Here is a 14,829-nt window from a genome sequence, read left to right as displayed (position 1 = left end):
GGAGCGCAGCTGTCTCCTGTCAAGTGAACATCTTTGCTAATTCGTGAACTAGCCAGGGGGAAGGTGGCGAACGCCCCCGCTGCGGCTGCAGGGTCGGAACGCGGGCAGGGCTCGGCCCGGGGCTCACCCTCAGGCTCGGGCGGGCTCCTCGGCCGCAGCTGTTGCGGGGCCGGGCGGGGAGGGCTCAGCCTGGTGCTCGGCCAGGAGGGCTCGGCCCGGGGCTCACCCTCGGGCTCGGCCGTGCTCCGCGGGCCGGGTGTGTGCCGGGGCGGGGCCGCACCTGGCGGCCGCGATGTCCGCGGGCCGGGGCGGTGCCGCGCCGGGGGCAGAGTCCGGAGCGGGCGGCAGCGGCCGGAGCGTGGAAGATGCCGCTGGGGCTGCGGAGCAAGAAGAAGAAGGACAAGTCCAAGGAGACCTTCAAGCTGGTGGAGAGCGAGGCGGCGGCTCCAGCCCCGTCCCCGTCCCCCGCGCCGGCCCCGGCCCCGTCGCGGCTGCATTTCCACACGCAGCTGGCGCACGGCAGCCCCACGGGCCGCGTGGAGGGCTTCGGCAGCGCCCGCGAGCTGTACGGCAGCATCGGCCAGGCCTTCGGCATCGACCCCGCGCAGGTACGGCCGCCCCCGCGGGCAGCTTCGGCTGCTTCGCGTCTTCTGCGAGGAAAGGCGTTCCCTTCGCTGTTCCGAGTTACCGCTCGGGAAAAGACACACTCGGAAACAGCAGTGGTCCTCCTGACCGAAGGGTCTGCGGTGTCTCGGGTAACCCGTGTGACAGCTCCCGGGCACTGCTGCGCTCGGGGCCAGGGAAGGGGCACTGGGGCCCTGCGGGTAAATACCCAGAATGGAGGCAAAACGGGAGGGGGTATAAGTGCCCTAAATCTCACTACATTTTAAAACTTCAGCTGAGTGTGATGTTTAGAAAGTTTTCTGCTTTATCAGGTAATTATTTTTAACCTCACTGTTCAAGTGAGGTTCACACAATCATAGAATCAGTCAGGTTGGAAAAGACTTCTGAGATCTTTATTTGAGTCTGTAACAAGCTCATTTTTTTTTTTAACGCTGCTGCCTTTTTGATCTTTTTTTCTTTTTTTTTTTTTTTCCTGAGCCACGTTCTAAACATTTGTTTGGATAATGATTCATTTGTATTTGTAAATGCATTGTTTTCTCTTAGTTAAAAGGTAGTGGCCCTATCAAGTTCTTCCTACGTGGTTCTGTGAACCTTGACCTCTGAGTGGGAAACTGAAACAAAGTGCTAGCATTTCATCACGCCTACGTGTGGCTGTACAGCTTTACTTGTTCCCTTCTTTGTCACTGGCGTTTTTAAAAGTTGTCAAGTTCTGAGAGTTTGCTGTGGCCTGAGGTAGCAGCATTTCAAACAGTACATTGTAAAGGAAAAGTGGCAGTAGCAGTGGGTACAGTTTAACCAGTTGCTGTTGCATTAAGTAATTAAGAGGTACCAGTGCCATTGCCAGGCAATGCACCTATTTTCCAGATCCTCCCAGCTGCTTTCTGACCTTCCGCTGCTTTGTTTTCTTTCCATACTGAGCTGCTGTTCCCCTTTTGTTCTGTTCCATCTCAGACCTTTTACTCTCCAGTTCTCCTAATTGCCAGATTGTCTTCTATTTTAGTTTTCTTCCTTTCACTGTTGAAATTTCGGCTCCACTGACTGGAGAAAGAACAGTGTTCATTCACAAGGAAACTTAATTTTGTATGAATGGTGCTCTCCTGTTTCTCCTGCTAAATGTATAATCTGACACCCTCAAAGGTTTTAGAGGAAGCACCACATGTTTCATGGGCATGTATTGCCAGCCTTGTGCCAAACTAGAGAAGTTTCTTATTTCTTTTTCCTCTCCGCTGTTCCATTGCTATGTGTGGCTTTTTGGGTCTTTCTGTTGTGGTTGGTTTATTTGTTTTATTTTGTTTTAATGTGGTTTCTGGTAGAAATTGATGGAGAGTTATTTCTGGAGGCACTGAACTTTAAATCTTTCATTCTGTAAATTCAGTTGGCTTTAAGAAACTAAGTTGTACGAGATGCAAATCATGATCAAAAATATTTCCTGTTGTGAAGGTGGCTCAGCAGAGTGAAGAACCTAGGCCAGAGGGTCTTGCAACAGAAGTTTGGACGGACAAGATAAAATAGAATAGATCAGTGAACAGCAAGAACTGCCCTGGAGTGTGAATTTATTAGAATTTATTTTAAATGGTATTTTCTGTTAGGTAAAGCTGCTTTTGGACAGATAGTCTGGTGTAAAGAATAATGCCAGAAGCTACATCTCATCAAGCTGACAGACACTGAGGTGCTCAGGTGCTGTTTGTAGGTGTTCCCTGTGCAGGGCAGGTTCTGTGACCTCGCTGTGCTGGAGCCTGTGGGCAGTGCCCACCCCACTGCCTTTGGAAACAGGCACTATCACAGGGATCTCTGCCTGGGAGTGGCTGAGGTGGAAATAGTGGGGGGGAAGGGAGGGGGAGAGGCTGGTGTGGAGACCGTCCAGGGAACTTTTGCAGAAGTGAATACATTTAATATGATCTGTGAGTTCAGTGGAGTGTAGGCAAGGGTGTGCATTTTTGGATAAATTCCTGCCTGAGCGTTTTAATAAGATTGAGAATGAGCTACACTTGTGATCTGTCACTTTTCCTTTTGACTTCCCATGGTTACAGCACCTCATTCCCTCTTTGGATCACATCTCACAGGACCAGCTGAGTTCAGCTTCTGCTGGAGAATCCTTTCCAGGTTCTGTGATTGACTGCCAACGATGACAGAGAGAAGTTTATATAAAACACGGTTTTTGTTGCACAGACACTGACAGAAACTTCTGTGCAGACCTGGATCATGAGCAGGGTCGGATGGGGACAGGACAAGACAGGGGATGCTTCAAAGGGGTTGCTGCTTCACTCCTGTGATGTTTGCTGGATGTCTATGGAGGAGTGAGACATAACAGCAGCTTTCTGAGGCTTTTCCTCTACTCATCCTTTCTTGTCTAGGTATTTTATTCTTCATCCACTTTCCTAGGTGAATATATCTCACTTATTCCTCTTGAATCTGATATTTAGCCTGCCTTTCTGCCTACCTCTCTGTCTTTTGCTATGACCAGCATTTCTTCTTTTCCTGGTGCAATGTTAATGTTCTTTCCACAGGGAGGAGGAGGAGTGGATGTAGTTTCTAGCAATGGATTACCTCTATCATTAGTATGAGTGCTGTTCGAGGTAGATCACATTGTTCCTGTCTTTTAACTTAATTGCTTCAACAGGCTTTCAACAAGCAAGCACAGATCTAAAAAAATTATATGGATAGATGCAATTCTTAACTAACTACACATGTGTTTCTGTTTGCATGAGTAATAAAAGTATCTGCCTCTATTTTTTCTATGAAGGATGAAGTAGGAAAAGTAGTTGGAAAAAGTATTTATCGTTTGTCTTGGCCATTTAGGATTACCACTGCACTGTGACTATTGGGAAATGTAACAGGGAATGTTATGTTCCCTGTAAGGGTGAAAGTGCTAAAGTGCAGCCTGTATGATAAATAATCAGCACCCAACAATGTGGGTCTGTTAAAGCATTTGGTGATGGTGTGCTCCTGTGAGAGCACATGGTAGGGCTTTAAAGCATTCAGAGTAGCTAATCAGGCACTGAGAACCTGGATATCAAAGTGCAGCTGTAACAAGGCTGTTTCTTGATCAGATGAGGAGGGAATGGTAAACCACAGGAGCTATATGGATTTTTGGGTTGTGTACTCTTAATTGGTGCTTCTGATGATTTTGGGTGCTTGGAAAGGTGAAGTGTGGTGGGGCTGCTGAGGTGAGCTGAATGCTCAGTGGGGGTGTCTCTCAAGAGCCAGTGGAGGTTGGGGTTTCTTTCACAGTGGCAGGAATTTTGCTTCACAAGGGGAATACAGGAAAAGAGAGCCCTTTCTGGCAGCCCTAAGGGCAGAAATGCAGCTCCCTCTGTCTCTTCCAATAATAAGAGTCAGCTCCTGAGCTTATGTGTGGGCTGTTGTTCCACAGGCCTTGCCTCCTCATGCTAAACAGTCAAGTACACTGGGAGGCTGTGCCACATTCAACTTTCTTGAAAGTGTTTGATTTAAACCTGTTCAATTTAAGCTTTTATGGAAGACTGCTGACCAAGCAACAAGCCACAGCTGAAACTTAGGTTTCTGAACAAAACTGCCCTTCTAAATCTAAAGTGTGTTTTAGAGAAAAGGGTCAGCTTGTGAAATCTTCATCCCCATCACCACAGTGTTGGAAGTTTTATTGTATCTGCTTATCCGTTGAAACAAATTGTGCTCACAATCTCGCCTACAGATTGAATGCTTTTGTGAGCAAACAACACTCCCTACAAACCACCTCCTCCCAGTCCTATGGCAGCAATTGTTTGCTTGCTGTTTCCCTAAGCAGTGCTTAAATGTCACTTAAATGTATTAGGTGTGATGCTTGCTGTTTTAACGGTGTCTTTTTCAAACAGTTTAATTGAAAGTATTTGAAATACGAGTATGGAAATAATGGTATAGAAGAACTCATATATGTGTGCTCTGGGTTTAAAAAAACCCCAAACTGAATGGTTATTTTATAAAACTTTTGAATGTATTTGGGGAGGCAAAGTTGCAGACCTGATGCAGTACCAAAAGCACAGTAGAACTTGGAGGAGTTGCTGTCAGTGGGTGTCACATCTTGCTCAGAATTAGATTTTCCATTTCCCTACCTCTTAAACAGAGAAGGAGATTATGATCTCCTCTGTAAAGCTATCTGAGATCTCAAGGTGTAGGCTTAATAGGGAAGATGAGAACATAATAAATATATAGGATATGCAGTATGGTGCTGCATATATACTTTGTATAACACATCATGTAACCCTCTCTGAGCTAATACAGTTTCTTTATATAACACACAGTGTAACCCTGGTTTTTACCGGCTAATGTGGTCTCTTCCAATTGAAAATACTGATGCAGGACACAATCCATTTTATAATCTATTTTATAAGGTTGTGCATAAGCCCCCAGATCCTGTCACTGAATGGAATTTCCTTGTTCTGTGTGCTGCACAAGATAACTCTGGGTGAAGGAGGTATCCTAGATACTCTGGGACTGATGTAACAGTTCTGATTTATAATATCTTGCTAAAGTTGGCATGAAATATCACAGCACTGGTATGCTGAGTTAAAGATCAAATGCATATGAAGGTTTAGGGTAAGGAGAGGAAAGACTTAACAATGAAAATTCACATTGAATTTTTTCTTGCATCGTTTTTGGATGAGAAAATTACTTTTAAAATGTGCCAAAATTGGAGTGAGTGGAAGCTGTTGTTTAAGTATTTAAGTATACAATCTGTTATTAGGTACCACTATTAAACTTACGTAAAATCCACCAAAAATATAATTTTTGAATTCGCAGGTCTCAGCTGTGTACGAATAAAGCTGTGCTGTAACTGGTAGATGGTGTAATGGTGTATTATCCTGGAGAGATACATCTTTAGTACATTACTCTTTGCATGTATTTGTTCTAAGAAAAAGCAGTTGTTCACTAAAGAGGATGAAGAATGATTTAAGTTTTATTTTTGACCGGCTGATGCTCTCTCAGCCTTGTGGTTAGCACAGAACTGACTCACAAAAAATTCTGCAGACTTATAGGCTGTAGTAGGAATGCCATCCAGATGAAAGTCTAAAAAGAGAAGCTCTGGATCGAGTTTCTAAATATCACATTTCCGCTCTGTTGCCAATTTTATCTATTCAAAGGTGTGACAGTATTTACTAGATGATTGTCTGTTTGACAAGGTCAGATGAAGGATGCTAATGTCTAAAATGTAAAGACTGCTTGTTGTTCGTTGTGAGAACAATGAACAAAGAACTGAGTTGCCGTTTTAAACTGGCAAAGTTACGTAGCTTGAGAGAGAAGATGTGTGTGTGAACTTGATATTATCTGTTCGAATTGAATTCTTTTTTTAAAAAAGCTTATGCTTAGAGATTATTCTTATTTACAAAATAGAATGCAGCTTCCTACTTAAAACTAGGTTAAGTTCTCTAGGTGTTATTACTGCTTCACTATTGTTTGACTGAAAAACATTGCATTACCTAAGCAAATAAAACTAATGTGTGTTAGGGGTGTGCTGTTACGACTTTCATTGTTAAATAAGGTGTTAGATTGCAGTGGATGATTAGGTGAGATAAGCAAGTAGCCTTTGAAGCCAGGCTGTTTGGTGGGGATTTTTTTATTTTGTTTTTAAAAACGACTAAGCAAGACCTCCCTCCAGAAACACCATCTCTCTACTAAACTTTCAGTTTTTAAAACCAAACTCCCCATATTATAGAATCTTAATTTCTAGAAAGCTCCGGAAACTTAAATGCCCTCAGTGAAATACATTAGTAAAAAGTATCCACCCCTCATTTGACCTGGAATCAACTTAAACAGGACTTTCATTTCGATTTTTCTGCTGTCATCCAGGGGATGCCAGAAGGAAAGAAAAGGCATTTGAAGTGTTCTAGTGTGGGAAAATGTGTATGTTTTATGAGGATGGTGAGGGAAGCTGGGAAGGCAAGAGACCCTCCCTCTCCAGCAAGGCACAGCAGGGTTCAGCAGGCCACAGGCCCAGCTCTGTGCCTGGTTTTTTGGGCAGCTGACTGCTCCCCAGGGCCTGCCACCTGCGTGGTGGCACAGATGAAGGACACGGGGTGACACCCTGCTGCTGTTTTTCTTGAATGCTAGGCTGGCTTCTCACTGTGTACTCCTTTTAATGTGCTGGCACTGCTTTTTCCACTTCCTAATTTGGGGCTGGAGCGGATGCTGGAGCGCGAGGGGGGTCCAAGGTGCACTCTGAAGGAGAATAACATCCAGCAGATATAGGCAGGGAGTGGAAAAGTATCTGCCCTTATCTGTTGTCCTGTCAGATCCGTGTGCACGTTGCTGGCAGCAGAGCCTTTGTGGGATGGTTTGCTGCTGTGCCTTTGCCACCCATGCTGGAGGGACAAATGGAGTGGCAAGTCTCCTCCTCTTCCTCTGCTTCCAGTTGCATGTAAAAGATGATCTTTGGGGGTACTCTTTGCCTTGGTCAAGTAGGTTTTAGGGATTCTCCAGGTTTCTCTTGGAGCACAGAGTTCCTCTGATTTGGCTGCTGTGCAGGAGGAGCTGTGGAATCCCTTGGCCCCCACTTCAGCTTGGAAAGGCATTGGACAGGTGTAGTTACTAGAGCTGTGAGGGGGATGCTGGGTTTGGGTTTTTCTGTTTTGACTGGGTTGTTCAGGGCAGCCTATAAGAGCAGAAAGCCCAAAGCCTGCCTGGAATGGCCAAATTCCTTCATGCAGCACCATGGTGGGCAAAAGCATCGTCTCTCTCCCTAAACAGTACAACTGGATTGCTCTTGCCCTCCCTGTGCCCAGGACAATCAGCCTCCCTGCTGAAGAACTGCCATAAATGCAGGGAGAAAAAGAAGTGCCTGGTACCCAGTGCTGAAGGGAAATCCCTCAGAAAAGCTGATTTATAAAGAAGAAATTTACCCTTTGTATTAAGCCTTGCTTTTACTAAGCTGGGACAGGGATGACCCCAAGTCATGCTGGAGGGAGGGTAGGAACTAAGCAAACCCATTGAAGGCAATGTGCTCTGAGCTCATGGGGGAACACATGGAGCAATACAAAACATTTCGTGCTCTCTCATGGCCGTTTGGTTTTGATAAGCTCTTTTTTCCCCCATTAAACTGCTTTTAAGCAATTGTGTTTTAAGTAGTCCCTAGTGATATTTGAATCCTGTGGATTCTGTCATGTCATGTGTGGAGGCTGTCACCTCTCCTGGGACAGCTGGAGAAGGACAGATATCCTCCTTTCACCTGTGGATCTGTCAGAGGCCAGCACCATGCTCTCATTTTATCTTCCTATCAAGCTCATCAGACCTAATATACTGTTAATGTGTTTGCTTTCCTCCCACACAGATCATGTTTTGCACTTTGAACACTCATAAAGTTGACATGGACAAGCTCTTAGGTGCACAAATTGGCCTTGAAGATTTCATATTTGCCCACGTGAAGGGACAACGGAAAGAAGTGGAAATTCTTAAAACTGAGGATTTGCTGGGACTTACTATTACAGACAATGGGACTGGCTGTGCATTTATAAAGGTAAGCTGAATTACCAGTGAAATACTTTGTTCTGTAGAAGCTTCTGTTACTATAAAAGGGTGATTATTGGTTTAATGATCCTTCAGGACTATAAAATCTTTTATTATCATAAATATGGTAAGTAAAGGATAAAGTTGCTTTCCTTTAGGTACATCATTCAAGATTAGCTCAGCTATTTCTGTGCAGCATGTCATTCAAAATTAGTTCGTTTGTTCATTGCTTCTGTAATGTGTATCAGCTTTACAATGTGACCATTGTGTTTCCCGACCTACCCTGAGGTGATGGGTGTTAGATCCTGCTTGCCTCTGCCCCCTCCTATTTTAAAGTGATTTCCTGATGTCATTGATTAGGTGCTTATAGAACGCTCATGTGATAATGAGATCATGTTCTTTCAGTCTTTGCCTGTTCACAGGGCAGAAGCCTTTGTGCTGTACTAGAATAGGGGCAAGTATAGTGCTTTTTCAGCTTTCCAGTAGTGTTGCCTTAGGTAGTGTGAATTAAAAGGATATGAATTAACACAATTTACCACAATTAACTTGAGTAGCAACTATGGGCAGTAACATGCACAATATATTAATCATAATTGCTTCCCTTCTCCTCTTCTGGAGGACCTACAGATAGTATGTTTTGAGACAAGTAGAGGCTGAGGAAATGATGCTACCCTTCTTGTCAGACTAGGTTAGGAACCTTAATCACATTTTCTGCCTTTTTTAGATTCTTTGCTCTAATCTACTCCAATTATCCACTATTAGCGAGGCATTGGCAATTATCTTCGGTCACTGCTGTCCCAATTGCTGTTCTCATTGCTGTTGTAAACAGAACTTCTTGTGAGGAGAGCTTGTATTTTCTGTTCATTCCTTCACTGCCATGGATATAAAACAAGACACGATTTAGAAATCGCTTCACTTGTCGTTGTGGTGGAAAAATTTGATCGTGTTTGAGAAAGTCAAGATGCAGTGGAGGTTTCAGTGAGCATTTTGGCAAAACCACAGCCTTGTTTTTTATGTTTAAAGACACAGAAGTGTGAATTTCTGGTGATGGCATCCACGCAGCCCATACCATTCAGTCGTGCTGCTGCTTATGTGGCATTTTAAAAGGAGGCATTGACAGCAGAGCTTCGGTGCTCAGCATTCACGTGTGCAGCACTGTGCAGTGAAACCCTCTCTGTGCTTGGTTGGGAACACAGGGAGAGAGCAGCCAGCACACAGAATGCTGCATAATTGGAGCAGACTGGAAAACCCTCACCACATAAGCAAGGCAAGCTGTAATTTCCAGTAAATCGGGTAAAACTTCTCTGAACAAACACAATTTTCCTCGTACTGGTTTAATAATAAGCTTTGTCATGAAAATGGTGTGATCTTCGTGGAAATGCATCAATTTTAGGAAGTTTCCAGGAGCTTTGTTGTTGCACGTGTAGAGAATGGATCTTTAAAAGCAGCATAGGAAACACATATGCAAAAGTCAAAGCTGCATCTTTGTTATACTTGGTTGTCTAGGTGAATGACTAAGCAGAGACTAAGCTGTTTCTACTTTAAAGTTTGATATAAATGTTTTTGTTTCTATAAAAATATTTTCCTTGAAAATTTACTATGTTCCAATCTTACTTAAAAGTTAATATTAAGTTTACTGATTGGTGGGTTGTTGAAAGTTGTTATGGGCTGTAGTAATTTTATTGCATTTTGAACAACAGGGTGTTTTCTATGTCTGAGATATAACCCAGCCAGTTTCAAAACTGACACTTTGAACTGCAGGTTCTTTTCCTATGAAATCTAATGTTATTTTGCCATGCCAAGAACAAAACTTGGTATCATTCTACTTTCTCAAATTTGGTTTTGGGGTACATGGCCAGATGGGAAGAAGTATTGTGGAATCAAATTAGCATTCAAAGAATAGCAGAAGAACTTGAAGTGTGACTAAGAGGTGTATAAGGAGACATTATCAAATGGAGTAGACATTACATAGGAAATGTAGATCCTCACAGCTTTTCACTGGACTGTAGAGCACTTGAAATACAGGCCTAGCAGTTGCACCTTAACTGCTGTGACAATGCTGCTCTGCTGTCTCAGGTCACTTGGAGTGATGATAAAAACTAAGTCATAGGGAAAAAAACGTCTGATATGACACAAATAACAGCCAGGGAATATTGCTGAAACAGTTTTATTGTTGGGATCCAAGGAAAGAAGAGCAGCTAAATGAATAGGAGTTCAACACATAGACTAAATATTAACTGAAGTCTGGTGGGCACCCTTTTGAATCCTGGTAATTCTGGTAACAGAAATGCATTTGGTGCCTGGTTTCTGGCGTGTGTGCAACACCCACCTCTTCATTCACCACGAGGCTTCTGCTTGGTTTTGGTCTCATCATCATCATGACTGGGCTTCGCAAACCAAGATTTGGGGAGGGCTCTACCCACGTTTGTTACAGGCACGTTGGTGGCTAAAAAGGCCAATATGAGACAGACACGTCTGGTTGCAAAAGGCACAGCAGAAAGACTCCTTAGGTGGTAAATTCTGCAAGACACGATTCTTTCTGCGTTGCCTTTTCTCCTCAAGGGTGATCCTGCTGTGTTCTCAAAAGCATCAGCAGCGTTACAGATGGTGTGTCTCCAGACCTCCTGATTGGAGGCCAGAGTAGACCAGTTATGGTGATCAATATGGCCAAGGCTGAGATGTTGTTTCAGGGAGTCCTTGTATCTTCTCTTCGGTGGCAAGTTCACCACAAAGCAAGATCTTAGGGAGGCGGTGGTTGGTCCTTCATCCTGGAGATGTGCCCTGCCCAGCACAGCTGTGTTCTCAGCAACATGACCTCAATACTTGTGACTGCTGCTTGTTCTAGAACAGATGTGTTGGTCACATCATCTGACCAGTGGATGTTTAGGATTGTGTGGAGGCAGCGTTGATGGAAGCGTTCTAAGAGTCGCAGGTGGTTTACAGCGCACAAGTTTGGTTTTGGTCTAGATTAAAGAAAAAAGTGCTGGAAAGAGTTAAACTCATCCTGAAGCTTCAAACTGTGGCAGTGCATTATCGCAATGCTCTCACACTTCCCACTGCCTCTCAGATGGAGGCACATGTGTGGGCTCACACACGCGCACGCGGAGCAGGAGCAGGTTTGGGGATGGTTGTGCAGCTGGGCCGGGTGTCACTGCAGTAGGTGGCAACATGTTTGTGTGCTTTGTCTCCCTGTTACCTCAGTCAAACTCAGCCTGAAAAACGTCAGGCCTTGTTGAAAAGATTGTTATTCAGGAACACATTCAAATGGAATTCGTATCTCTGCTAAATATAAGATATTTTACCGTGCCACAGCTTTTCTCTTAAATAGCCAAAGAATAACGGCTTATGTGATGTATGCACATGAGGAACAAATACATAACAAGTACGAAACAACAGTAAACAATCACTGAAATTTTAAGTGTGATAAATTATTTTAAAGATTTTTTTCCCCCTCACTTTTTACATTCCACTTCACAAAACCTATAAATGCTGACTTCTGTTACGACCTTTAGACCGTGTGTGTTTTCCATGAGGTGGCATTTAGAAGATTTTCTTATTCTTTATTCTTATTCTTTATTATTTAATTTCTTTATTATTTGATATACAGCTGTATAGCTTGATGAAGAAAATGATAGTTTTACCACTAGAGGTGGAACTCATTGAGATTTACCCTTTCTAGTATGTCATTTTTTACTATATATAACACACCTATTGTATGTCCCTGGACCATACTTGCTAAGAGAAAAATTGTGTTCCTATGCTTGTCAAGCTGTTAAATCCAAATAAAACAAAAAAAATGATTAAACATTCACATTAGTGACATGTCCTATGTTCAGTTTTAAAGCACAAAAGATATTAGCTTATTCAGAACCCTTAATTTCTAAAGTATCTGTGCATTCTTTTTTTTTCTGCTGATTTTTTTTTTTTTATTCAGTGCTTATTAAAATACTTAGTTTGAAAAATAATGCTTTTCAAAATACGTTTTATGAAAATCTTACAGACCAAACACCCTGCTGGAATAACAAGCTCAGTGCTACTGATGTTGTTCACTGACATTCTCGAAACTCTGTGGTGTCACCTCTGAAAAGGTGTCACCTTTTAAAGGAATGTTCCTAATGCTGTTTTGTTTTTCTTTTTAAATCCTAGAAAATCAAAGAAGGCAGCCTTATGGACCAAACCAGAACTGTCTGCGTGGGTGACCACATAGAGACCATAAATGGCAAAAACGTGTCGGACTGTCGGCATTATGAAGTCGCCAAAATGCTGAAAGATCTGGAGAAAGGTCAGATGTTCAAGCTGGAGTTGATAGAGCCTTTGAAAGCGTTTGGTGAGTGCCCTTGTTCACTGGATAGCAAAATCCCACGTTGCACTGCATTGTAAGTTTGTTTTCAGAATGTGCCCCTAAGGTACCGTAGCTGCCACGTTATTTTTTTAGCTGTGCATGAATTTTTTTTCTTTGAAGTGGAAAATTTATGAATGGATCTTCTTCCACCTTGCTTTCTCCAGCAGTCATCCTCGTGAGGGTTTAGTCTCAGTCTCTTTTACCACTGCATGATGCTGCAAAATAAGTGCAGGAATTGTATCACAGATACATTTTTAAAGCGTGGATCACTTCACTAATATGCTGACCCTCAAAACTCCTCTTTTCCTCTATTGATACATATTCCCTGTTGATCTGTGTGTCAGACTTTTCCAGGCTGCAGAAAACACTGAGATTCCCCAGAGCACCTCCTCTGCTGCCTCTCTGCCTGTCTGTTCTCCCTCTCCCCAACTGTTTTGTGGATCTCTAGTCATACAGCAGGGATACTCAGAATTGGAAGGAAGCAACATGGCAAAACTCTGTCTCTACTTGCCACCTGCATACTATGAGCAAGTTATACTTAAATATAAGAGGAATGCATATCTACTGTGAATTCTTATGTATATTAATTCTATCAATGTGGTAAATAAGCAAACAAAAAACCCCCGGTATATTTAACTCAGGGAATCAAAACAGAGATCGACTTATCATTTTTATCATCTCAGTTTTTTTATATCCCCTCAAATTTTGTAGCATTTTCCTGTAATAAGAACTTCAAAATAGTGCTAAATCATAAGTTTGTATGAGGCCTTTTGTGCAGCTGCAATAATGGGAAATTCAAAATCACCATCTTCCCTACAGCAGCCAAAGTTTTAAATGTTTATTTTTCAAATCTTCTTTTATGTGTTAATATTTTACAGCTAATGTCATACACCAGTCTTGACACTTGGTGTCAGAATAGCAGCAGAAATTGAAAATGTGAGAAATGCAATGATTTCTTTCTGCTTCTGGTGCTTCTGTGAAGAATGGGGGTTCTGAGTTTATCTCTAATGCATTTGGATATCAGCTGATACTCCTGTATCAACTTTAAATGTGTATGTTATACATTATGCTAAAGTAGTATTACATGTATATTCTGTTGCAATTAATAACACAGCAATACCCTTTTTTAATATGAACCTGTAATTTGTATTCAATGCTGAAAGTGTTCCACAGTCTGTTGTAAAGGCCAGGGTAAATCAGCATTTGATTGATGACTTCAGCCATTATTTAATAGTATTTACTTTGGTCAGGTGATTAAGATACCTTTTAGTCTGCCTGTGATGTAGAGGAGACCTGCTAATTTCATGGCAATACCTTTGATCTGACATTGAATTAAGAGGCAATCAGAGCTTTGTGGGCAGATTTTTGGAAGGTGCATGTCACCTTTTTACCCTACATAAATCAATTTGCACGTTGCAGTAGGTTAGAACATCCTGCCTCCAACCTGAGATGCAGTTGGGCTTTAGGCACAAATTTATTCAAGATAGTGTTTAAGCTGCAGCTGCTGAGAATAGCCCCAGAGGAGATGAGGAACAAGATCCAGGTCCTGCTGGACAAGCAGGTGCTGAATTCCTGTTGGTTTCCCCTGTGTGACTGCTGGGAATCAAATTGTTTGCTCAGCTCAGTGTGGCTCGTGGGGGTGTTTGCACCACTGCAGCACTGGAAGATGGGAATGTTGCAGTGCTAAACCTGCCATGTAAAGACCAGAATAAATCAGCAGTTGGCTGGTGACTTGCAGCTGTTATATAATATTAAGGAATAAACACAGTTTTCTGTAGAATAGGGAAATAAAATTGCACAAGGTGCATGTATTGAAGTGCATGCCATAGGCCTGCTTAGATACATTGGTCAGTGGAAGTCCTGGCTTCAGTGAGGTCGAGCAGATATTGGAGTCTGAAGACCAGAAACTGTCAGCAAAGCAATACTTAAAATATAGTTAATTTATAATTTTTACATACTTCTACATCTTGATTAGAATAAACAGTGAAGATAATGTAATAACCAAAGCAAATACATCATATTCTGATGTACCATATACTTAGTTTTGCTTGGTGTTGTTTTATTTTTGTTTTTTGTTTTTGCCTTTAGAAAAGCTGGAACCGAGGTCCAAAAGTGGAGCTTTGACAGAGGCAAAAATCTCCAAAGGGAGAGAAACACTTCGCCTGAGAACCAAAGGCTCTGCTACTGTGGAGGAGATGGTATGGTTACCTTGGGGCCCCTCAGTGGTTCAGTTATCTGGCAAGGTAGGAAGGAAAAATCTGGATGTCACAAGGTAGGAAGGAAAAATCTGGATGTTACCAGGTAGGAAGGAAAAATCTAGATGTCACAAAATAGGAAGGAAAAATCTAGATGTCACAAAATAGGAAGGAAAAATCTGGATGTCACAAAATAGGAAGGAAAAATCTGGA

General features: G+C 42.6%; 1 protein-coding gene across 1 annotated transcript in view; it reads left to right on the top strand.

The window, feature by feature from the left end:
* Nucleotides 1-295: 295 nt before the first annotated feature.
* GIPC2 (GIPC PDZ domain containing family member 2) overlaps nucleotides 296-14,829 on the top strand; it is a 28,813-nt gene continuing 14,279 nt past the window's right edge. Inside the window, exons 1-4 of the mRNA XM_051796104.1 lie at nucleotides 296-608; nucleotides 7,904-8,089; nucleotides 12,226-12,406; nucleotides 14,510-14,619. Coding sequence (XP_051652064.1) covers nucleotides 366-608; nucleotides 7,904-8,089; nucleotides 12,226-12,406; nucleotides 14,510-14,619 — 720 coding nt within the window. The 5' untranslated portion in view covers nucleotides 296-365. The remainder of the gene's footprint in view (nucleotides 609-7,903; nucleotides 8,090-12,225; nucleotides 12,407-14,509; nucleotides 14,620-14,829) is intronic.

Source organism: Manacus candei, unplaced genomic scaffold (genome assembly GCF_025592945.1).
Source record: "Manacus candei isolate 608988 ecotype Guabito, Panama unplaced genomic scaffold, ASM2559294v1 h1tg000044l, whole genome shotgun sequence".
Taxonomy (NCBI): domain Eukaryota; kingdom Metazoa; phylum Chordata; class Aves; order Passeriformes; family Pipridae; genus Manacus; species Manacus candei.
Note: the sequence above shows the minus strand (reverse complement) of the source record. Positions and strands in the feature narration are given on the sequence as shown.